We start from the raw sequence: 26,426 nt of genomic DNA on the forward strand, positions 1-26,426 counted from the left end.
CAGTCTCTTTTCTTCATATTTCCGTGAAATTGTCGATCCTTCGGGTAATCCAGATCGAGTTCCCGAATGACTAATCGACGTACGTTTCTCACGAATACTTACCAGTCCCCGGATCCGGAGTGGTCGGTGGCTCGGGTGTCGTCAGCTTGTTGCTCAAAGACTCGCCGTCGTCGGTCTTGGTCTGGCTTTTGCGTCTGGATTGCTTCCTGCGAGAGCTGCGATCGGTGGAGCCGCTGCGCGTCTTGCTTCGACTCCGATTCTTCGGCCGCTCAGTCTTCTCCGTCACCCTGACGGTGTTTTTGCCCTCTATGTCTTCCTCCGCGGACGATTCGTACGATCTTCTCGACACCTCTCGATCCTCCTGCTCCTCGTCGCTCGCTTTCGGCCTCGCGATGGTGCGATACTTCGTTCTCGTCGAGGATACGCGTTTCCTCACCGCCGGGGCCGCTGTGGTGGTGCTTCTTCGGCTGCTCGAGCCCAACTTGCGAACGAGGGAATTGCTCTGGCTGGTCTGAGTGCGAGTCTTCTTTCGACCGTCCGCTGACTTCGACTTGTCAATAGTATTTCTGCTGCGCGATAACGACACGAAGTATTACGCGGCTGAAGTTCGGAGCGATCTTCGGGCGAAAATTCAAACATTCTCTTTTCTCAGTTTAACCTCGGTAAAAGAACAAAGATACATGGAAACAATGAAATCGCGCGAAATATGCCAACACAGATAAGCAAGAACGCTTAAATTAATTTGGACTTCTCTTGCGAAAGTTTGCGAGAGATGCGATTAATTCAACGTCTCCCTCTGAGATAAAATCATCGTACACGCTTTTAAACGATAAAAATCGCAGTTGCCGGCAGGGCTCAACCTGTCGCCCCATGAAGTTCAATCACCTTGGTTCTACCGGGGCGAGGACTCAGGGGGACGCTGAGGTGGGGCCGTAAATATCAACAGAACTTACCTGTTGTCCGTGAGCAAGGCCTCTTTCGCCGCCTCGATCAATGGATAAGGTCGGCCGTGGCACTTGCCGCGGAAGTCATCGTTATCGATCGACCAGAACATGATGCCGCCCAGCTTCTTCTCGTTCACATAGCGGGCCTTCAGTTTGACTATGTCCTCGTCGTCGTAGCCCACCCACTGGTCTTCCTTGAAGGCGTACGGCCCCATAGCGTTAGGATTCGGCTGGACGACCTCCCAGTCCTCGGATTCCGCTATACCCTCACAGATCTGGGAAGTCAAAGTTCGCGTTGCACACGAGACACGCAAGAGAGGTAATCTCCCGGCAAGTTAGGCCGCGTCAACCCACCTCGTAATAAGCTAGGTAACCTTTCTCTCGAGTGGCCTCTCCTTCGATACCCGGGCCATCCGCCGGTGAGCCCAGCTCGGTCGCGTCTTGGTTGAACAAGGTGTACGACCGGCCATACGTCGGTATTCCGAGAACGATCTTGTCCGCGGACGCGCCTTTCTCCAGGAGGTGGCTGATCGTGTAATCCTGAAACGACGAGCGGGTATTGCGTAATCGAATTTACTCGATCACTCGCGAGTATCCAGATATAGCGAAATAGCCGAGGTGAACTATCTGCATTTCTTGAGATGGAATCTCACTGAAATCATGCGAAAAGTGGCGGTATTTTCACTCGAAGTCGCGGGAGAGAATGTTCCATTCAAGCTTAGTGTGTGACTGTGGACTCCATACGCGCGAATGTTTCGTTCGATCGGAGCGAGTGTGTTCCTGTGACGTTAATGTCATATTTATTAAATCTGAATTCTCTTATTTAAATAGAATAAACGATCGTTCTCATGAAAAGCTCGATAGATTTCCGAAAATATGTATTTTCTCATTTGAAAAGAAATTTCTTCAATATAAGAACACATATATTATAAGTGGTTACGAGTAAATTTGTTATAATTAAATGTTATTAGCACTCATCGGATACATATTGTTTTGATTTCTTAAATATTTCCCCTCTCAATGTGTGATGATTCCGCACTGTTGACCATGCTCCATGCTCCCTGTTGTATAGTGTCTCCAAACACGAGGCACGTACCTCGAAATGTCGCTCGTAATTATGTAATTATGTAGAGCTTTTATTTCAATGGGCACCTCCAACTCTGGTGTACCTACTTCTCGAAGGGGGTTTAAGGAGAAGCTACAGAGACGATACAAGGTACTCACGATAGTCAGCTCGGCGTCGTAATTGTACTCGTTGTCTTCCTCCAGGGGGTACAACGGCGAGTGGTGATTGACAGCGGGCTCATACGCCGAGTGATAGTCGTAGGACAGCAGGTTGACGAAGTCTAAGTAGTCGTTCAACCTGGGCACGTCGTAGCCTTTGTCGATGTACTCGATGCCGGCCGGCATCGCCATCGACAGCAGCAGGCGCGCTCTGCCTGTCTTCGAGGCCTCACGCTCGAACTCCTCGCGAAGTTCCTGCCGATTTGCAATTAACGATTGACGAGCGGGATCGAGCGTTCACGCCCGGCGTGTCGCGATCCGCGATAACGCCGTTCAGCGATACAGCGGAAGTGAACTACCGCGCTCGGGCTGTTATTAAAGCCGTTGCTTTCCTTCGTGTTTCGTGATCCTTATCGAAGAAGCCCGTGTTTTAACGCCGCCTCTATGATTCGCAATTAGTCGCCGCGATTCGAGTTACTCTCTCGCGATTTGCTTCTGCGATTAGACCGCGAAGTCGCGTGCAATCGGTCGCCGATCAGCTTCACGCGCGTCGACGCGCGTTTCCGCCGATCGAAGAGCTTGAGAGGAGATTTTCCTCGAGAGAAATCTCTCCGGTGGTATCCTGCTCGCGGGGGCGAGATAAGCAGCGAGTTGTTGGACAAGCACCTACCTGCACGAGGTTGGCGTAATTGTCCTTATCTCGCGGCTTCCCGCCGTCCCTGAAGGCCGGGTACTCCCAGTCGAGATCGAGCCCGTCGAAGTGATTCTGCCTGAGGAACTTGACGGTGTTCTTCACGAACTCGCGCCGTCGCGTCGGCTCCGCCACCATCGGTGAGAATCGGCTGGAGCCCTCGTTCCACCCGCCGATCGCCAACATCGTCTTCAGGTTCTTATTGTAAGTCTTCAGGCCGGTAAACTTGGCGTAACCACCTGTCGCGCGTCAGCGAGCGAGCGTGTTAATCGACGAGTGAAAGTTAAATATCAGCTGAGGATGATGTGCCACGGCTAGAGTCGCACGATGCCGTGCAACCGCCGAGTAGCTCGCGAGGAACACTCAGCCGGCTCAGCTCAGGTACTCGCGCAGGCGAGTGAACCGAAGTTCAGCGCGAGTAATGCGCTAAATATGTCTTCCACCTCACCTTTCTCGATGTCCTGGTACTTGTCGAACGGCTTCAGCGTGTTGTCCTTCGTGAAGCCGCCGAACGCGTAGATCAGGTGGGTGCATAGATACGGGTTGATGTTCTGAGGGGAGAACTTCGCCGTGCCCGGCCGGTACACCGACCAGTTGGTGTAGTAGCAGACGATCCTGCGCTCGGCGATTCCTGAAAGACGAGAGAGTGCACCGACGAGAACCCGAAATCTCGGCCCTATGTTAAACTTTTCAGTCTACAATACGGTAGTGACTAAGATAGTAAAATAGGCTGAAAGAACATTTCAATTCTAACGATACAATTTGCTCCTACTTCGACTCCGATGATGAGTCCTAAATGTCGCTTTTCGCTATTTTAGCGTCAAGATAGGCTGTTCAAGGTGGCGTTAAAATGGAATCTGCAGAGTTAAAGATTCAAAAGAGAGGTTAACGAATATTGGTATCGTCAAAGTAAGCTTTTATTAGTCAACGGTCTAATTAAAGTGAGTGCAATTACTATCCATAAGAGCGTCAAAGTAGCATGAACATTTCGATTCGAAAGATAGATGGTTTTTCCATCGAGACTACTTCTGATCGCGATAACACGATCGTTCTCTCCCTTCATTCGAGCCACGTAGCATTTAACGCCACGTAGCATTTAATTGAGCGTGACGTTTAAATGATGGTTTTACTTGAAAAAAATAATAATTCGTTTCCTCGGCGAAAATTTTTTTTCTCGTCTCTGATCTCCCTCTCTCTTTCTCTCTCTCTCTCTCTCTCTCTCTCTCTCTTTACCGAATGAAAAGGAAACGCCGGTCGTTTGGTTTGTTAGTCCCGCGATTATTTTCCCGCTCGGACAATGGGAGACAGAGCTCATTGTGCCCGTCGCGGAAAGTCGCCGGCGAGCTGCGAAAAATCGGACTCTCTCGTCCGCCAATAACGCGCGTTGCGACGCGTGCCGGCGACTTTCCGCGATTTTCACCGCGAAACCGCGATACGCGCTCGCGTATGCGGAGCGCGAATTAATGCATGTCGACGACGCGTGCAGATCCATCCAGTAAACGCGTACTTGTGTGTATGTGTGTGTGTGTGTACGTGCGCGCACCTGTGTGAGCCACCGGCAGAGCACACTCGCGCGCGCCAAACACGGAGAGAACGCGTAAATGGCTGTGGGAGAAAACGCTGCCGCGGGAGAAATTGAAACGCGATTGAACTTTCGTTCGTGCGCGAAGAAATAGGTGCCGCATCGGCTGCGGCGCGGCAGGTGCTGTTCTCGTGATCGGCTCCGAAAATACTCGCTCTTCGCGCGATTCTCATCGCCTACTCGCCTTGGGAAAACCTCCGTGCGGTCTTTCGCGCGCGCCAGTGCCCGTAATAGAAGACACCGCGAGAGCTATTTGAACGGTAATCGTCGAGTTTTCGAGAGGTTGCGGAAGGAAAATCGATAAGACGCGCACCATCTGCCGGTCTCGATATCCGAAGATTTCCGCAAATAGAGAAGTTTCTCCTCTCGAAATCTTGCCACGATAGAAAGTGAATTAAATATTCAATGTCGAATATTGAGAATTTGAAGTTTTGTTTTAGCAAAGCGGATGAGACGCGTCTCACATCTGTCAGTCTTGGTACTTCGATACATCTGCAAACTTTCCACATTAATCTCTCGCCTTGTAATGTTGCCGCGACGGAAAATGAATTAGATGTTCCATTTTGCACCGCTTGTGCCACTTTAGATTTTCACTTGTGGAAGCCCCGAGGCTCGTTTACCTCGAGGATCTCTCCTCCCACAAGTCCGACGTTGTTCATCGTCCCGTAGTAACGAGCTATCGTAACGTCGCGATTACGCGGGCGGTCGAATTAAATTGCGATATATCCGCGTAATATATAACGAATAATTTTATAATGCAACTTTCTTTCGGGCCATCTCGCCGACGTAACGCCGATCCGCCACGTAATCCGATCGAAAATAGTATCGCGAGAACGATAATGTTACGCGAGGAGGGATATTGTTTCCCCGTCATCATCCGAGCGTTTAATTGGCCTAATGCACACACACACACATACATACACACACACACGCGTATCTATGTGTAGAGGTATGCATCTCGTTGGCCCGCTTCGCACACGCGTAATCGAGCGCGCGAAGGCTGACTTTGATGGCTCGCCGTGCCCGAGCGGAGCGCGTACTTTCGACTCGCGAATTACCCGCCATGCTTTCACCGATCGAGCGTGGAACGAGGCCGAGACATCGTGCAGAAACAATACGAGCGGTGCCTGCGAATTAAGGCCGGTGTTGACCCTGACCGGAAACCCGCGACAGTTCAACGAGGTCGACGAAAATCCCCGCGAGCGAGTATCGGGCGAGACCGCCGTAACTCCGCTGGTGGCTTTCAGCCAGGACGAGACGCGAAAGTATCCAAACGACGTCTCAATTTTCGGGCCTGAGCTTTAGATAGTTTTTCCTGGATGACTTCCTTGCGGGAATCACGCGAAACGCTTCGGCCGGCGAGCCGATGAAAAGCTCTCTAAAGTAGAATCAGTGTATTATCAGTAAGAACAGTCAATAGTCAATAGTGATAATAGTTACGAGGGCTCGGGAACTTGTGTCGTTCCGAGTCGAAATTTCGATGCTACTTTGACGCTCTTAAGGACAGTTTGCGCTTTCTTAGGTGGTTTTTCAAGCTGGTGAAAACCTACTTTGATGATTTCATTCCGTTAACTTCCCTTTCTTGAACTAACTTCTAAATCTGTATGGGAAAAACAATTCCGTTGGTGTGAAATGAATTTTCTGTTGTTTGCAGACCGGACGAAAACTCGGTTGTAGAAATAGGGGGAAAATTTATGAATAAATTTAATAGAAGAAATGTAAGAGAAATTTTGGACATAATTTATCATTTTTCCTTCAAGAACGATATTAATGAAATATAATTATTTTTAATTTAAGCAGCTTTTAATATAAGTTCCTACAGGAAGTTGCTGTTCAGTCAATTGTTCTCATTTTCCCCCGGCCGAGTTTTAATGCAGCCGAATGCTCACCCAAATCTCCTCAATCGCGCTACCAGACATGTCATTCCTTGAATTTTCATCTGGTCCTAATTCCCTCGCAGGAACTGAAATCTTTTTTCTACGTACAGATTTAATTTCAACGCTGCCTCGAAACTGTAAACGCTCTCGATACTCCGACTATAAAATTCGCATGATTATTCAAGTAACCTATTTGGACGCTAAAAAGAGCGAAGTCCGAAGTCTTTAAGACACCGTCATGGTCGAGGTAGGAAGAGTAAATTATATCATTATTATGTCTGAACTTATTTGGCAATTTTCGCTTCTACTGCGTTGTAGAATTCAAGGTCTGATGCAGGGCCAACATTTCGGGGAGGGGGGGGGGCCGAGCCGCGAGAGATCCCGGGGAGGAATGTGCCTTTCGAGGCGAAACGGGGCTTCTGGAGCACCGTGTGCCGCGCGAATCCGCGTGAGCTGAATCTTAGATTCCGTTAACTCGCTTAACAAACACACCTCCGCGAGGCTGGCGGGAAGGGGGGACGCTCGAGATTCTCTTTCACCGCTACGCCCACGAGGCGTATTCGCGATAGGTCCCACGCTACGTATTTCTCGCGGTTATACACACGAACGGCGCGGTGTATAACTGCATTAAACCGCAACGGCGCATAATAGCCCAGATAATATCGAGTAAGAGGTCCGCGATCCGCGCTCGCTCTCGTGATCGCGCGTTTTTCCGGATCGCCGTAGGACAGGGGAAAAATCGCGCGTTCCGCACACCTCGCCGATCACGAAGTGGAAAGCCTTATTAAAAGCCTTATTACGGCAATCCCGCGCGCGCGCCGGCATTATCGCCTGTTCGCCGCGATTATCGCCGCGCATTGCATTGTGACGAGCTCGCCGCCGCTTCTTCCCCGCGCGATTTATGGGAAACTTTAACTTCAACTCCGCGTGCTTAACTCGCGGCTCAACGAGCGCTCGGTTGAGAGCGCCTTCGGGCGTAAAAATTGCAGTTCATTACGTAAAGATACGTATCGGAGGGTATATACCTTGAAAGCGATACTCCACCGAACAGCTCTCCGAAACGAGATACCCGCCGGAGAGATCATTTTTCTTCGACGCGACGTCGTTTATTCATTCGCGGCGAGAGAGCAGGGCTCTTTTTCTCGAGGCGTGACGAGCGCTTAGCGCCTTTTTCATTCCAACTTCCGTTTGCCCCGTAGGAAACGTATAGGAACGTCGGTCTTGGCTTGGGAATCAGGAATACATTCGCGAGCCGAAGTTTGCAGAATCCTAAAATCTATCGACGATCCGATTGACTTCGGCGAGAAACTTTCGGTCCTTTCTGTCCGTCCATTTCGTCCAGTCGACCGGAAAAACCGGCGATTTACGAGCGGGAGACTCGAGAGAAAAAGTAAGAGAGAGAGAGAGAGAGAGGCCCGTTCCTTTTTTTCTCTCTCGCGAATCCCATTTCGACTTGGCTCTTGCTTATTACAGTCGCAGAGCGCGGGATTGCTCCGCCGCTTGCGCGGAAACGATTATCGCCGTGAGATCCGAGGGTGCAGTCGGCGGATAAACGCCGGGGATCCGACAGTTAAGTGCCGCTTTACAGTTCGTTTCGCAAGCCGGGTTTACTTTGGCAGCCGTGTAAGCACTCCCTGAGATTTATCTCGGGCTATAATTTATTTTTAAGATCCATAAGCGTCGCTCGTCGATCGTCCGGATACTTCGGCGGTCGCCGTGCAGTCAGCTCGAATTCGGAGGTATTAAACATCCAACGACCTTATACCTCCTCGTTTAATCTCGAGCACGCTCGCTTTCGAGAGTCCACCGTCGATCTCGGGCTTGCTAACGGGAACGTCCGATTTTTGATACACAGGCTGAGGCAATACCTATTCACCACCTTGAATATATCGTCGAAATGTGAGAGCAAGAGAAACGTTTACCAAACAGAAATCGCATTGACACATCAATCACCCTTCCGACGCTTTCTGTAAATGTAAACTTTTCCACCTTCGTCTAACCTGTTATTACCTCACCCCGTGTATCATCCCATCATAGGTAATGCGGTTTCTCATTTAACTTCGAACGAACGAACATGGACGTGGAACAAGCACGTACGCAGAATCATTAGAATGTTGGTCCGGTCGGATCCATCCCAATCTTGTTAATCGAGGGGAATAGAACCCCAACCTGGCCGCGAAACTTTACAGAGAAATAAAAAAAAAAGACGTGAAACCTAAGGAAACAAGTCCGAAGTTCGAAGTAAATGGCCAACACTTCGAAAAACTGCTGTAAATAATTCACTCTAGTGCCAAGACGGCTGATTTGCGCACACGGGTTTGCTGACCAAAACTACTTATTTTGATGTTTTCCACCGACACCCGGAATTTTGTCAGTTTTCGGCCATCCTATAGAATTTATTCAACGGACCAAACGTTGTGCTGGAAAAAGCCGGCTTAAGCAAAATCTCGTCGAGATCCCACCACATTCCTTCCCGGTGCATCCTATCGCGACGAGTCGCGACGAAGCCTAGATCGAACGAGAGAGAATTTTAATCGTTTCTCCCGCGTGGGAGAGATCAGACTTGCGTTTTTGCGGGCGCGGGGAGGGAATAGTCGTGAAAGTCTTACCATTTTGTATCGTCGCGAGTAGAATCCCCAAGAGGAGAACCAGCGACGCCGCTCGCACCTCCTGTAACGGAAAAACGGATGCGTCGCATTAATAATTCATCAGCTCATCAGCACACGCGTGTACAATGTGTCAATGTGTACAATGTGTCGGAGTGTGTCGGTCAGTGAGAGTGCGGATAATTAATTCGCGGCGGGTTCGTCTCCAACTCCATGATGCGACCCGATTTCTCGCGCGCCTCCGCCGTCGACGATCGCCGGCGATCGCCATTTCGGGGTCTCGAGCTTTTCGGCTTTTCCGCGTCTCGAGTAAAGAGGCCTGATCAACGTAACACGTAAGTATCGTTTTCCGCAGGTGAACCGGTTGGTCAGTCGGTCGGTCGGTCAGTCCGTGACGCGATCCCTCGCGAATGACAATCGAACGCTCGCGCTCGTTTTCGAGCGCTCACGTAAAACGTAATTATATATATATATTTTTTTTTTAACGACCACGTAGCGCGTAATACTTTCTCCCTTTCACAACCAGTTTTTCGTTAATATATAATTATAAATAGAAGAGAGAAAGCACATCTCTCCTCTCTTGGACGCACGCCTCCGTCGGAATTAACGGTACTGATGATTTCGTCAACAACCGCCGAAGGAACTCGAATCGAACGTCAATTTCATACCAATCACTTAACGACCCGTTAGGGTTATCGATCGACGATCCTCACGAGAACCGTAAAAACGTTCTCTCGCGAGAACAAATATCCGCGTAATACTCGCGATAAGAAATGTCCACGAAACTCATCGAAGCCTCTCCCGGTAATCGAAAGAGCCGACGAAAGTGAGAACCGGCGAACAGTTCATTCACTCAGCTTCCTCGGCTCGCTCGGCTCGGCGAAAAAACGGTGATACGAATTAAAGCACAGCGACCTTATTCTGAACGCGTCGAATCGAACGCTAAATATGCCCTTCCACTTCTCAAGCTAAATAGCTGTAATTAAAAGCCAGCGACGAAGTATCCAACAATGCTTGATGAAATTGAATGTGATGAAAATTTCTCAATTTTACCTGCGGACGTCAGTCTGCCTTCCCGAGTTGAAATTTCAGTTCTACGTTAAATCTATTTAATTTCTACGTTGAGTCTTCAAAGGTCTTCTATTATGCTCTCTTTTATGCAACACGTAACAAACAAACGGACAGTTATTTCGGTTTTCTCCAGTCGAGAGAAGACTTAACGTGGAATTGAAAATTTCTCCAACAAAAGAACATTATTAGTCCTCCTTTGATGCCACAAATGAGAAATTATTTCCGTCTCCTCCATTTGAAGACTTAACGTGAAACTAAATAAACTTCATATGGGACGAAACTTTCAACTCGGGCTCATATCGCCCGCAATGATTTCGGCGTGTTTCAGTTAGGTGTACAGAAAAAATATTGCGGTAAAAATTACCACAAGATTTCTCAATGCTGAACCATACCAGAATTATGACCGAAATTCTGATGTATGTGTGTGCATATTGTAATCTTTAGTGATGTATACCATACGTACACATCGCTAAAGGTAACAAACAAACCTAATAATTTCGATGATAATTCCGGTATAATCGTTTTAAATAATAATATCTAAACTTTTAAACAATAATCCGCAAACTTTCGTAGTCGCTTTCACCACCAACATTACCTCCGTGTAGGAAGGTAATTTCGAATTTCAGCCTCTCGCACGGAGAGATGTCCCGAAGGAAGGGTCGGAGGCGAAAGATCGGGAGCGTGTCACGAGGTGACGGATATGAAGGCAGATGTTCGTCGCCCTGACTGAAATCCTGGGCTACGCCCATGTCCGTCGTACACCCGGATACCGGAGCGCCGGTAACCGCTTACGTAACGCAGAAATGCAAAGTGCACGCCGCGGCGACGATGCACTTGTTCCCGGCCGGGCCCGTCGCGGTCAATGCGATTGCGGCCGGGGTGTCCGATTAATAAAGACCGATGACGTGTATTGGGAGGGATGACGGCGGTGCCGTGACAAGGTACGTACGCACACGTTCGCGCACGCGATCGGCCACTCCTCGTTACGTAATGGTCGCGTAAAGAGAAAGCAAGAAGAAAGAACGCCGCGCGCGCGCGCGCCCACTTTCTCGCCGCGGTGGTGGTGCGGTTTCGGCCGGCGAACGTTACGTTAACGTTACGTTATGTTGCCGACGTGCAACGGCACGCAGTCGCCGCGATAACAATTAGCGGACGCCGCAAGCTTAATGAGACGAGCCCGCCTAACAGAAATTCCGAGCGAGGCGCGGAAGACGGCCGCCGCCGCTTCGCCGAGTTAGTTAATCGCTCCCTTTAATCGAGGTGAAACTCGGAACCGGCGAGGTGTTGACCGCGCACGCAGCACCGGGGGATCCGCAATCACCGCGGCGAATGTCTCCTCGACCATAAACGCTCGCACGAGCGCAATCCGAGCGCAATCCGGACAGGCGTGCTCGCAAGTAACGGTGTGGAAGCTACGATAGTGGAAGCGTATAGCGAGCCGAAATTTCGAGTCTGTGTTAAACCGTCAATTTTATAATACTATAGGAACTAAGATAGCGAAATCAATTTCATTCTAACGACACACCGAAAGGGAAAATACTGTTTCAAACGTTTTACGATATTCAATGCTCTTTGTAACTATATTTCTATATGTATCACTTTTTAACACACACCTTCAATCCTCACGCGACACTTTCGATTGATTGACGCGTTTATTGCGCTAAGGACTCGCCCTAAGGACTATGTCCCTCGAAGGACGTTACGGATATAATGCAGTAAGAATGCAATGTAATAAAAAAGAGAGACAAAGAAAGGAAAGGTGAAAATTTGAAGGGTATAGCTGGCAAATTCTCGTTCGAAGCGCGCATCGTCGCGAAGTTATTACTTTTGCAACTTCGGCGGCTTTTGCAAGTCAGAGTTCTGCAACCTCGCACGACGATCATTTCTCTTTCCCTCTCATCATCGTGACACGTGGCGATCTGTCGTCGCGCACGTGTTGCGCCTCCCGCGGCGTCGGTAAATCGCGCTCGCGCGGCATGCGGCGCGAGAGTATGCACAGGGTGGGTCAAAAAACTGCAAACCCCTCTAAATGTCAAATAACTTTCTACAATGGTAGGATCCTTGGAAAGCAAGTACGAGAGCCCCGAGCACGATTGCACGTGCGTGTATACCCACGCGTACATATTTCGTGTGCGCGATCGACAACGGGGCCCGGTTAGTTTCTGGCAGTTTCGCAAGCGAAACGGAAGTTCGCGTCGCGCTTTCGATCGTGCAGATCCGCTATTAGTCGTTACTAATCGATCACCGAAACGGCTTCATCGTCGAGCGTATCGGATTCGACAAAATCCCTCCACCGGTCGATCTCGCGAAACCGCGCGACTGTGAGATCTCGGGTTTTCGTGAGATCTCGGAAAAGTCGATATAAGTTTGTCGCGCGTGGTAATTAAAACATATATGCATAATTCTGTCGCTTTACGCGATGATCGCGCTTGAAAAAAACTTGAACTAAATAAACCCCATCGTCGAGCGTTCCGGCTTTGAAGAAATCGGTTCACCGGTCGGTTTTGCGAGACCATATGAGGTCTCGATTTTTGCGACAAAAGATCTCGAAGTAATTAGTATGCATTCAATTCGATTAATTAAATTAAATTTAATTAAAAGCTAATATAACTTTATTCCGCGTGGTGATAAAAGAGATACATATAATTCCATTCCGTTTTACACGACGGTCACGTTGAAATAAACACGGCTTCGATCGCCATCCGGCTCGGCTGCGTCATCGATCGGTCTACCACCCACACGGGAAGAAATGCCGTTTGAAGCAATAAACGCTCCAACACCGTTCATAATTGGACAAGTCGTTTGAAATCTCCTTGATTCCATAGCAATATCATCGGGACTGATATTCGAATTGTTGAAACAACACATGATAAATCAGATTCAATAATACGTCGTTACTGAATCAAGAAGATTTATTCGCTTTGTTGGACAATTACGCGCTTTGTTGGAAACTCTGTTGACTCGGCGGCGTTTTCTTCCGTGTACGGGGAGTGCCGAATTCAGCGGATTTTCCGCACCAAGAGATTATCCTCCTCCGTCCGCGGCGCCTCCTCGGAACTTTCGATACGTGTCATTTATTTAATAGCCGTCGCGCACAATCCCGTTCCTCGGCGTTAAATAAGAGAGGCGGAATATGAATTATTAACGAAGCGCTCGCTCTCGGGGAAGGAATCTGACTAAAGCTTTTACATGCGCGCGCGCGGCACGCATTCCTGCGAAGGGAAGGATTTCTCGAGGCTCGCGTCGATCGCTGCCCTGCGCTGCGAACACCCGATACGGATTTGCGGTGCGCGGATAATGCGGATAACGGTTTCACTTGATTAGAATAAACGTGCCGGCATGCGCCGCCGGCCGGCGGTAATTACATAATTTATCCACGAAGGATATCGATGTTGCGCAACGTTGCGCACTCGAAGGAAGATAGAGCGACGACGACGAGGGCACGCGAGAGAGGGTGTCGTCGACGCGACAATAAGTCGATATTTGAAATTCTAAGTCTTCAGGTGGAGAAAACGGAAGTAAGTTCCCACCTTGTAGCGTCAAAGGAGCACGATAAGTGCTCTTTTAATGTTACAGAAAGAATTTCGTTCTCCAGAGTCTAGATTCTCGTTGTTTCTTTATTCCGAACTAAATATTATTTCTTCTAAATAATACCGTTTCTTCCATCAAACATCATTTGCTCTGGTGAAACGTTTCCGTCCAAACCAAGTGATATTTAATATTAAATTATGCCCTTTATGTTAAACAAACCCGAGTCAAACACTGCTGTGTTAAATTCAAAAATTGTTTTTCCCTCTGCGCAGCTTATTCCTGATCCCTTATATTCAATTCCTTGTTCTTCATTACTTTTATTGCGTCTTACATATTACCCGATCGTTTGTCGAACATTTTCAATTCAGCGAGATGACGCGCGCAATACCGCGAGTACCGCTCGAGTATTCGGCGCTGAGCGGGAACCAGTATAGAGCGACCGGCTTCCGCGGTGGAAATACCAACTGGTCACTGGCTCGGTCGATCGAGAAATAACCGAAGGTCGGTGCATTTCAAGAATGCGAATCATTTCATGCATGGAATACTATCTCGTTCCCCTCTCGCCGCGGCGCCTTTTTCCATTTTCGAGCGCCGCTTGCGTCACCGAGGAGATCGCGCGGCGAGGTGTCGCTCATCGCGCGAATTAAACACCGCTTCACCCTCCCCCGTCCCCTCGGCACAGGTATCGGGAAATTGTGCCGGTGAATTCGCGTGTTTTCACGCTGGCGGCTTAAAAATGACGACACCAATGACATTCTCGCGCATAATTGCGCGGACGGACTCTATTCGGCCGCGATCGCCGCATCGTCGTCCTCAACCGCGAAACCTTTCGAGCGTCCTTTCGAGCCGGAGCGAGAGCCCCGTCGTGACGTCCAGCTTCTGCCGCTCTGTGCCACTTCATGCTACACTTCATCCCGACGTTGGAGTGCCGGACTTTTCGACACGACTAACTGTCACGGGATGTTCACCGGCACTGCGATTGCGCCCTCATTGATTTGCTTGTAATTGATCATACGCACCGCTAATTGATACGTGCATCTCTGAGTCGCGCTTTACACTTTACATCTGGATGACTCATTTAATGGATTAATCCGGAGCGAGGCAGATTGAACGAGTAAAAGTCAAATTCCATTCAATGAGCAATCATATGCAACGCGGCCGGCAGGCAACGATAAATCAACATTTATTTACCGTAATTATGGTCGCTCGGACTTTAATGGAATTGTGAAATAATCACTGGGAATTAACGCGGCAATCAACGCGCTAATCTCTTCGGCGGGGGGGGGGGGGGGAAAAANAAAGATTATCCTTTTATACATTGAGTACCGTCGGACGTTTTTGCGGTTTAAATTCCCATATGGGCAGATTACGTTTAACAGTTAACTTGTTCTCCGATTTCGTAGACTTTCTTGATCCGAAATTTAAATATTCCACTGCTGCGACTTCATGAGCTTTTAGCTTTCATTATATTGCCATCATTATTTATATATTTATTTCTGTATGATATAATTTTTTATATTTATATAGAATGTATAAATATGTACTAATATATGTTGATAATTTTGTAATTCTATCTTCCGCTGTCTATCTCTGATGTTAATGCTCAATTATATATTATATATGTATACTGAAGAGTGCTTCTCCCGTTAATGAAAATTATTATTATCATTACTATTTATATTATTATTAAAACGATTAAATTCCAAAGCGACGTAAATATGATGTAATGTGACGAGATTTGTCTTTTTCTTGCGGAATTTTGTGGCGAATGTTTATTCACGGCAATGTACACGTTATAGTTTGCCGACTACGTTCGAATTGAAAAGGGAAACACAAACGTGTACCTGAACGTACACATGCGCGTCAATATCTCTGAAAAGGTCAACCGCCGGGCTCGAGGGCATCCGTGTTCAAACTTGACGCGTTCTTCTCGCGAACGATCGCGAAAAGCCGGCCGACGCGCCACGGCGGGAAATTTCTCTTCGTACTCATCGGAGTCTAACGAGTTAATTTCATCTTCCGTAACTTTCGAGGAGGAAGTGGCGTTCACGGGGGGAATCGGAGGATTCCGTTTACGGCTCGGAGCAGTGGTAATGTTGCTCGTTCATCGCAGTTTCTGGATCGCGCGCGGACGATAATCGGCAGCGCGGCCGGCCGATATGCGGCAATAATTTACCGAGTATTTATCGAAATTGTCGGCTAATTCTCCCGATAAAACGATATTGAGCCGCCGATTACGCGGTCGAATCGCTCCTCGTCGATGGGAAACCAGTCGTAAACGCTTCTGCACTTCGCTCGCAATGCGAAAAGTGGAAAATTATTGCGCGTAAGTTGCTGCGCGAATATCTTCTTCGCGCGTAACGCCCGTCTCTTCCTCGCTTTTGCAATCCCGATGTACATACTTTATTCTGAATCGTTCTCTCGTGCACTTAACGAAATTTCAGAACGCAGAGCTATCTTCATCTCTCTCTCTCTCTCTCTCTTTCTCTCTGACATTTGCCCGACGTCGCGCTCACGCTTGCGAGCAACATCGAGAACCGCAGCTCTCGCCGACAAATGCGAGGCAAATCGCGAATTATTTATCGCCTCGCCGTCCCGCGCGCAGGAATCTCGCAGGGTCAACGTTCTCTCGATCTCGATATTCGTCGCCGGTCCTTCGATCTCCTCCTGCGGGAGCGAACGTACAACAATAACGAAGGCGGTGGGCCCCGCGAGAATAGAAAACCCGCTCTCTCGCGCCAACCGGGGCTATCTGCTGTAATAATGCGGGAGGGCACCTCGTTGACCTTTCGCATCGCGCGAATATCTGCAGAACCAGATTTCTGGACTCGCGAGCGAGCGAACAACAAGGTCCAAGGTTGGGCGAAAAACAAACGCACGACACTCGCCGGCCATATAACGCGTAGTCCTCTTGCTATTTTTGGCATTCCGACCTTCCCTCCTCTCCATTCCACATTTTATTACCGACAGATGCGACGATAGTTCGGCAGGATCCGCGAAAGAAATGCCGAGGCGAGAAATTTCAGTCCTATATTATGTCCGCTTGGTTCTGCATTAAGTCTTCGCAAGCGGAGAAAACGGAAATAACTTCCCATTTATAGCGCCGTAGGAATACAATAGAAGACTTTCGGAGACTTAATGTAGAACGAAAATTTCGACTCTGGATGCACCGGGATTTTTCGAGTTGAAATTTACTTTAAATTCTTATAAAATGAACGTTGCTTAATATATTTGCAATTTTTTTTCTAAATAATTATTCTTCACGAACCTTTAAATATCTTATTCCATCGGAAATAGGTAATAAAATAGCATTTTTTAAATAGATATCCATACGAAATACTGTCATAAGACATTTAGTGCGTTTATTTCATTTCTTAAATATTGTTTGGGTTTCTCCTCATATTTTTCAAAAAAGTAACGAGTAAATCTAAATCTACAACGTATAATAATAATAAATCAAGATGACGGTTTACGTAAAAAAAAAGAGTAACTATTGCCGAGTTAAGGCCAGTATTCACAATTCAGATCTTATATTTAAATCTTGAGTTTATCTTCAGATACTGTACGGCCCGTTTCATTCACTACATCTAAAGGTGAACTTAAAACAGTTTTAAATATAAAATCCGACTATGAATACCGGTTTAAATCCTCAAACGGAAGAAGACGGAATTAAATTCCTACTTGTGTAGCATCAAACGAACGCAGCAGAAGATCTTTGAAGGCTTAATGTCAAACTAAACGAAACTTAAAGCAGGACTAAACTTTCGATCCGGGTTCTTCGGCGTTTCGCGATCGTCCGGACGTCGCGAGGTGACATCCGGATGCGCGCGACACGGGCAATCGCACATGGGAAATCCGCTGCACGGTCGGTTTCATTGAAAGTCGCCGGCCGCATTTATATAATTAAGTGACGGGCTTGTGTTTCTCTATGAACACTCGGCGAGCACTGCGCGGTAACGCTTAACGCGCTCGTTCTACCGTTACGAAAGGCACTCGGGCGACATTCTCGTTCTGGAATCTTTTTATTTCCGTCCTCAGCGCGTGCTACCGGCGGTGCGCGGGCGACCGATTCGATCTATCGTCGCCTGGCGACCGCGTTGCATGTGATTGCTACTAAATAGAATTTGATTTTTACCCACACGCGCATACAAAAACGCTCGGTCTATCCGCTCCAGATTAATATATTAGATGAATTATTCGGCCGTAAAAATGTTTATGTTTCATATCCGAGTAATTGTATATCTGAGTGCATTTTCATATCTGAATTCATCCATTGGATGAATTGTCCAGATATAAAAAGAAATATTTTTGTCCAGTCGTGCATCCGTTAATTGGAGATGTCGATGAAAATGGTGTCACTGTGCCACGCGTGATATCGGCCGATTTAAAAATAAATATTTTTATATTTAGGTATCTGAATAAATTGTTATATCTGGATTACTCCATTAGATCAGTTACTCAGATATAAAGATTAATATTTCTGCCGAGTCACGCATCTGTCAGGCGTCGATTAAAACGGTGTCACTGTGCTACGCGTGATATCGGCGTGATATACTGATATGAAAATAAATATTTTCATTTCTGCTATCTGGATAAACTTTGATACTCGGATCAATCCATTAGATGAGAGATATTCGAGCATAATGATGTTTACTTGTATATCTAAGTAACTGGAGATAAACTTTTATATCTTAATTAAACCCATTATAGATGAGTTTCCCAGATATGAAAATATTTTTCTCGATATGCGCACACCGTTAGGTGTCGGTTAAAATCGTGTTACGCTTTGCCACGCGCGATATATATCGGCAAGCCGAAAAATAAATGTTTTTTTATGTTTTTATGTTTTTATATCCTGATGTCTGAGTAAACTTTTACATCCGGATTACAATCCATTAGAGATGAGAGATACCGGATATCAAAATATTTATTTTGATATCGAAGTGAATGTGAGTTAAACTTTTATATCTGGACCGATCATCCATCAGATGAGCTCTCCAGACATGAAAATCAATATTTTTGTCGAGTCGCGCACTCGTTAGGTGTTGATCGAAACCGTGTTAACCTGCCACGCGTGATATCGGCAGGCCGATTAAGCACCGCTTTCGATTTACACCGCTCATTTCACCGCTGTCTTGAAAGTGGATACGTAAAATCGATTTGAGCTGTCGCGCCGCGAGACGGGGGGAGGTGCCTCACTCGCTCTTACTTTCTACGGAATTCGCCCGGCGGGCGCTCGCTCTCTTTCGCCGCGAATTAATAGGCCAATTACGACTGCCGATTAAATGATCCCTTCTGTCCCCGAGAAGCCGCAAGTATCGCAGTCTTGTGCCTTGTCTTTTGTCCTGTCCGAAACATGTTTTCATAAATTTCACAATCCCGAAAATACTCCCCCGTGACCGATTCCGTCGGATTTCCCCCAAAGGTTAGTTTCAACCCTCAAACATGCGAAATAACACTTGCGAAGGAATACGTGGTCTCCTCTTCTTGGCTGCTCTGCAACATATAATACAGCATCTTACGTCACCGAAATCGGTGAGGGACACTTCGACGTTTCCTTATAAGAAACGCTGGCCGGCGAATTTCCGATGATGATGATAATGATGATATTCGTGTCGGAAATGTCGCAATCGCCGGATGAAGATCTCGCGAGTATCCGTGAATTCCTTCGGCGTCTGATATCTCCGGAAGGCGATCGGGGAGAGGAAACCGTGTTCTCTCCCGTTAACGCCGCACGCTAGACAGAGCGCTGCGCGAATGAAATCGCCAAGTTTCTCTTTCGAATTCACGGCTGGAAACGATTATTTCCCCGAGACACTCGAGCGAGGCGCGCATTTTATTAGCGCCTGTCCGCCGGCTGAGATTCATTGCGGGAGGGATATATCGCGTCTCGATACGTAACACGTATTAAAATAAAATACGCGCCGTTAGGAAGATGCACGTGCGCGCGTTAATTGACGTGCTGTAAGATAGCGGCGACACGAAGTCGCGGTTAACAACGACGAAGGATCCCGCGATCACGATCGACGAACCGAAAGGTCAACCGCTGATCGTCCTCATACCGGCGAGAGTGTCTCTTATTTTTCCGTCGCCCGTTGATCTTTCCCCGGCCCGATGGGGAACTTTCGTCACGGGGCCGGCTCTCCTCTCGCGCGCATTCCACCGGGGCCTCGTCGAACATACGTAGAATATACAGGCGTCGCAGGCGACGACGAAGGTCGATCGTCATCGCGAACGACTGCGAAGGTCGACTTGTGCCGGCATTAAAATCGCGCGTCCCGGCGCTTCTCGTTCGGCCGCGAAGCTTGGAAGTTCGCTTTCACTTCGGAAGCCGCGGTGACGCACGATGCGCGACCCACCCGAGGCTGCGCGGGTGTTTTTCCGCTCCGGCCGAACCGGCCGCCGCGTCGGGAAGCACGGGGGAAAAAAAGGCAACAATCCCGTTGGTGTAACTGAATGTTGTATGATCTGGTCTCCCGTTATATCGAGTTATATAAATATTAATACATCGGACAAACGGCTGTGCAACATGAATTTCCAAGATTTTCCTCTCTGAAACTCGAGGTCCCCGGGAGCGTTCGCGATCGCGATTACTCGCGTATATTGCAGTTACTCAACATTCAAACACTGAAATGTCGCAGACGCCCACACGGAGAGAAATAACTCCGCTGGCACAGCAAATTTTATGCTGTCGCGGGGAAATCTGTCAGTTACTGTATCGAACGGCAAAACGACTTGTTAAGAATAACGATTGCCATTCCCTGATTATTTCGTTGGATCTGTACATTTATTTGCCGCGAGGACAAATTAGTAAATTAGTAAATGCAGGAAAACACTTTTTTTTTTTTTCTAACAGCAAATCAACGTGTCCTAAAGGCAAATTCACCTGGCAAAATTTTTCTATCCCGGCAACAGAACTGTTTTCCAAATATGTATTTCTATCTATTATTATATTTGCGTTCGCTATTTGATTATATATATGATTTATTTGCATATTTTTACATATATTTTCATGTCTGCTTTCAGTCAGTAATGTGAGCCTTGTTTATTATATATATCTTGCCTGCGTTCTTGATCAAGTATGCACATGAACATATAAAAGCGTTGTTTTCCACATATTTATCTTTTTATTTTATATATGTAAAAGGAACCTGTTCCCGTTAAATAAATGCATAAATTTTCCGTTGCCTGGGGAGAGAGACTATACGAAACGGTTGTGGAAATAGCGAGATTTCTATAGCTGCTTTCTACGTAGTCAATTGGCCTCTCAGTTGTCTCAACCGAATTTTAATGCAGCCGAATCTTCCCACGAAGTGTTCTCATTCGCGATAACAAAGATATCATTCCTTATCACTTAGATCGCTTTCACTTTTCGTCACCGAGTTTTCTAATCTCTAGTCTCAATCTGAGTATCGCAACCTTTTTGCGACCGACCATACCCCGTCGGCGGTTGTTCCCTACTTGAAAAATATCACCCCGCAACGGGCTTTTTTCAAAATGAAAATCGCTCCTTCGAACCGTCCGATCGGTCAGGATCATTACGTCCTCCTCCCCGTCGGCTTTTGCAATCGAATTGCCACACGCGTTGTTCGCTCCTTCTTTGCGACGGCTGAACGGGCCGCAAAGTTGAGCGGTGCATTGCGAGGTGCTCCGGCCTGGAATAACCAGCGTGTCCGCCGGTCCCCTCCTCGCCCGCATCGGCTCGAGGAAGCCGGGTGCTCGTTTTCCCAGGTGGAGGCATTCGATATCAGCGCCCGAGCTCGAGATCCCCCGCCCTCGAATGATCTCTCCCGGAGAGCTCGAAAGAGCCTCGAGATATGTTTCCGATCGCGCGTAGATCCTGAGAGAGGAGAGGTTGCAGCGCGAGCCGCGCGCTCAATCTATCTGCTATCGCGCGAGGAACGTGCGAGTGAGAGGCACACACCGGATTTTTCCCAGCGCCTTTTACCACATCGGGTGCCTCCCGATCGCGGGATCCAAGAGCATATCGAACCGGGTGTGAGAGAAAAATATTTAATCTGTCAGAGAAAAATATTTAATCCGACTAAAACTGGTTGGTCACTATGGTCAGTTTCGGCGCCATATCGAAAAAAAAATTAATATCAATTCTAGACTCTCATATTCTCACACATATACGGAGAGATCACGTATTCTTGTTTACATACGTGTTAACATGAATATATAATTCTTGCTTATATATGAGAATATAGATCTTGAATTGATGCTGTATTTCCTTCCCGCGTAGCTATATCTTCTTATCGTTTTCCTAACGAAAAATAATAGTAGCAGCAATACACGCATAATATAATTCTTTCCCCGTGCAATTACAATTACAAGTGCCGAATACTTTTCTCTCCGTGCAGCTGTGGGGAAAGCCCAGGATCACGGACTGGAGATTAGAATTCGATGGGTCGACTGCTAATTTCGACCTTGGCTCGCTTTGTCACGATTGCTCAACTTCCAATCTGCGATCTGCTCAATCCTTCAATCCTCCAATCTTCTATCCTCAATCTCTGATCTTTAGTCCTCGATTTCCAACACCTAGTCTGACACGGGCTTTACGCGGATTGAGGCCAGTTGCGACTCTCCGTTTGCTTCCTTTCCGTCCTTTCCTCTTCTCTCTCGATCTTTGAAACGGTGATTTCGAGAATCCCACGCCCGCGGAATCGTTCGAGACGCGAGAGAATTATTGGCGCAATTACACACGCCTTCATTTGTACCGCTCGCATGTGATTGAACGCATCGTCAATTATATGGAGCAACGGTGGCGGCAAAGCTGCAACAACTATGTATACACGACGTGCGCGTGTAGCCGAAGTGTACCGAGAAACGAAATTATGCGATAAATCCGACCCTACTTTCACTGCTTGAAATTTTATTAGAAATTTATTCAAACGACCGGTAACCACCTATCCACCGTGTCGCTCTCTACGTCGCGCCGCTGCACACCTGTAAAACCCGACAGAGGTGTCCCGGGCAGACTCCGGCCCCGGTTGAACGCTACGTAATGTTGCGCGTGCTGTACTTAGCCACGTGTTTATTTTAAATTAAAAAAGAAAAGAAACGCAAACCGGAATGATAGCGAGTCAATCATACGCGAAGCGTACACCGGTAGCCACGAGCTCGCCAAAACAAGACGCACAGTTGTATTCAGAGAGATATATTTCATATTTATGACTATAATTATGTTAATGAAAGAATTATAATTAGCAGGACCATTTTTCTAGTAGTACTTTTCTACTGGTAGTAAGTGTTACTATACATAGCAAAAAAATTAATATTAATTTTACTATACATAGCAAAAAAAATTAATATTAATTCGAGACTTATATTCTCATACAAAAACAAGAATATATAATCTTGTATGAAGATACAAATTTCTCTCACATGAAGAAATTCTATATAATTTCTAATTAATAATATTATATTTTTGTTACTCTAGAATAATTTTTACGAATTGAAAGAAAAAAAATATTAGAGAGAGAAAGAACGCTATCAGTTGTATCGGTTTGGAGATATCGTTCTTTCTATCCGATATTTTTCCTCTCAATTCATAAACATTATTCTTGAATATAACAAGAATATGATATTTTTAGTGGAACTGTATAGAATTTACACATTGTAAAAGAGAGCAATTTTTACCTTTATATAAATTTATATATTCTTGTTCATATATGAGAATATGAGTTTTGGATACTAATTTTTTTCCGTGTAGAGTGTCAACGACCATAATCTTACACGCATATTGCTACTACTACTTTTATGGTTAAAAGTATAACAAGGGTATAGTTGAGGCCGAAAATAACTATAGTTAGAGAACCCAGAGAACATTAAGGCGTTCTAAGACGTCGTAAAGATACCTTCAAGACAATCAGACATTTAAAGGTATCTCTCTGAAAAACATACGTTTTTTAGACATACATGTTATGTGTAAGTATAATTTCTCTCAGTGTGAAACACGAATAAATTAAGAGCCCATCCTGGGAGACAGTCCTTTCCCGTTTATCTTTTTCTCTCTTCCTCACTTGCTCGCTCGCTCACTCACTTTCGTGCTCATTAACGCCGTCCACTCGTTGAGAGCGTGACTAGCGCGAGTTGCAAGAACCAGGAATAAAAAAGAGAGAGACACAAAGAGAGAGAAGAAGAAGAAAAAAAGAGGAGCGAGTGCCTACGCCCACGGACGTGCCCATAAATTCGCACTTCTCCTGCGAACGGACTCAAGGATCCCTTTTCTACTACCGCTACGGTCGCTACGCGACCGTAATTGCGTTTGATACCGCGAGGCGAATATGCAAGGCAAATGTTTCCCGTGTGCGCGTTACTCAACGCGAATATCAGATCTTTCCCTTGGAATCCGATCTCCATGCTGACGCGCGCGACTTTTACATCCTCTCCTCCTCCTCCTTCTCGCCGCCGTCTCACCTGCGCGTACCTTAGCGCGAGTCACGCCAAAACGGTGTTGCATTGCGTTGCGTGCGAATCATGTGGAGCAGGTTGACCGCAATCGACCGCGGTTTCTTACTAAGATTGATGCAATTTCAATCGTTACTCGCGATCGGGACTCTCGATCGCGGCGAGCGTGTAACACACGGCCGATCGAAGATCAGCGTTTCCCCCCGGAGACGGAAAACAAGATCTCTCTCTCTCTCTCTCCGGCTTGTCTTCGCCTCTTTGAGAGTCCTTGAGAGATCTCTCTCACACGGGAGAGATCCGAGAAGCGCCGCACGAGGCGGCGGAATCGATTCGAATTCGCTCGTGTAATGATCGAACGGAAGAACGTGACGTTGTCTCGGAGGGGGGGGAGGGGAAAATTTGAAACGGGCTTTCCCGTCCGCGATCGGCTGAAATTTCCGGCGAAACGGCGAGCTGGTACCGCCGTACTTGTAAATTTCAGGGAGTTTCGAAATAAACGTCGCTCCTGGACCGCGAAATTATTCACCGCCAGGGGATTTGCGAATGGCCGATCGGGCGCAGGCTTCGCAGCGTGCACTGTGTGTTTGATACTCGGAGATAACATACATCTCGCGCAGGAAAGTGTTCCGCACACTCCTTCCCGCCCAAGTGCAGTCCTTGTGTTACTTTTTCCGCCGACTGTCCGTCGTTTATAACGCTTTTCGCGACTGTCCTGTTGTGGGATGCGCAAAGATAAAACGGTTTCTTTCGATTTAACATTTCTACTTGTTTCACGAAAATTTTGTATCATAGAAGCGACACATACGAAGTATTATTTGTTTGAGTAAAAATTCTGTCGCCTCATTCAAGAAAACTCGATTATTTAACGGAAAGAACGCTTTTATTTGAAACGATATCTTTTAACCAAGTAAAATATTATTTGGTTACAATAAATATGTAAAATGAAACAAATGATTTCTTTATAAGAAAATTGTCTTTCGTTTTCAAACCAATTTTTTTTATTTAAGATAAAGGTGCATATCCGTTGAAAAGCCTATCGATCGTGTTTATTAGTCGAAACATTAGTTTCTTCGGAGCATGTCAGTGATGAAATTTGTTTGGATGCGATAAAATTAATGAAATTTGAAGAAATCTTTTTCTCAGTGCACAACGAACGTCGGTTCTCTGGGAGATATATATGAAGAGTTAGATTTGAATTTTTCAGCTGAATCACGGTTGCAAGTGTAATGTGTCGCATATGTTTTATGAATCGAATAAGAAACTCGAATCTAACTCTAAATTCAAATGTAAGCATGTCATATAGGACAAGTCTCAAGTAACAATTACTTATACGGGCCTTGTATTAATAGTCCCCAGTAAACACCAATTAACGGTAACATTATAACAACGTTTATAATTTCCCGCTCAGCAATGCAAGTGCAATATAACATGCGTTGTATATAACAGTTATATTGTTGATAATCAGCTTTTCTAATGTTTTTCTAATGTTTTAGTAAAGCTGATTATTATTTACTCGAAAGAATTTATCATTCTTTTTTTTTCAAGAATATTATAAACTTTATCGAAGGAAAGTTAAATTCTTAAATTTTAATTTGAACAAGCAGACCGAAGTTTTAGTTTTGGTGTTTCAATTTAACACTCCTGACTGAAATATTAAACTTACTACGGTTCAGAATATAATTTGAATAAATTTGATGCTTATGATGGACTTGTGATATGACTTGCGGATGTATAAACTTACAAAACACTTGAAACAAGTCATATTTACTTGAATACAATATATATTTTTCTGTGTGTGGAGAATTTCGCTCGTAGTCAATTTTCGTATATCGTCTCGTCTCTTCCACGTGCAGCAATTTCAAGGTGTATTTACCGCTTTATAATAACGGGAAATGGAATAATAAATGACTCTTTCCAGGTGAACGAATGTTCCTCCGCTCTCTTTCAAATCAGAGAACAATTGCAAGGAAGTTTAATGTTAAGATGCGCGGCTGAGATAATAGATTTGAAAGCGGAGATCCGCTCTTCTCCGGCGCGGGAATCCGAAGCCAAAACCGCGATCATTACACTCGTCGATTGTCGCCGTTAATGAGAAATGCCCGTCATCGCAGGTGTCGCGAGGTGATGCCTCGTCACACCGAGAGAGCTTCCTCTCGACAACTCGTCTTCGTTCTAATCGCCCGGCGAATCGGCCCGGGATTGAATCACTCGACGAGAAATGACCGTCATTAACTCCGTCGGGAGGCGTTTTCCCTCGCACGTGCGAAATTGACGAAGAAATTGGAGGAGGAATTTAGAAATTCAACACACGCGAGATTTCTATCGAACGCGAGATCTCGGAATTCGAAGGAAAGGAAAAGTATATTTCCGACGTGAACGTTCCAGTTTGCCTCTTCGTATTGAGATACTCGGGCATTGCAACCTCACCCTGAAGAAGTGAACTGAAGCGTTCACGAAACGGTCGGAAACGAGGCCTGAAGGATCAAC

The 26,426-nt window shown here is 46.5% G+C and overlaps 1 protein-coding gene across 1 annotated transcript in view; it reads right to left on the minus strand.

Moving 5' to 3' along the window:
- The window catches only part of LOC106747554 (mucin-5AC-like), a 33,209-nt gene that overhangs the window by 6,524 nt on the left and 259 nt on the right, over positions 1-26,426 (minus strand). The window contains exons 2-8 of the mRNA XM_014625182.1: positions 8,928-8,988; positions 3,308-3,490; positions 2,839-3,098; positions 2,169-2,423; positions 1,299-1,484; positions 954-1,219; positions 103-566 (exon numbers count right to left, since the gene is read on the minus strand). Of these exons, the coding sequence (XP_014480668.1) occupies positions 103-566; positions 954-1,219; positions 1,299-1,484; positions 2,169-2,423; positions 2,839-3,098; positions 3,308-3,490; positions 8,928-8,988 (1,675 nt within the window). The remainder of the gene's footprint in view (positions 1-102; positions 567-953; positions 1,220-1,298; positions 1,485-2,168; positions 2,424-2,838; positions 3,099-3,307; positions 3,491-8,927; positions 8,989-26,426) is intronic.

Source organism: Dinoponera quadriceps, unplaced genomic scaffold, assembly GCF_001313825.1.
Source record: "Dinoponera quadriceps isolate SergipeBrazil2010 unplaced genomic scaffold, ASM131382v1 scaffold2159, whole genome shotgun sequence".
Taxonomy (NCBI): Eukaryota; Metazoa; Arthropoda; class Insecta; order Hymenoptera; family Formicidae; genus Dinoponera; species Dinoponera quadriceps.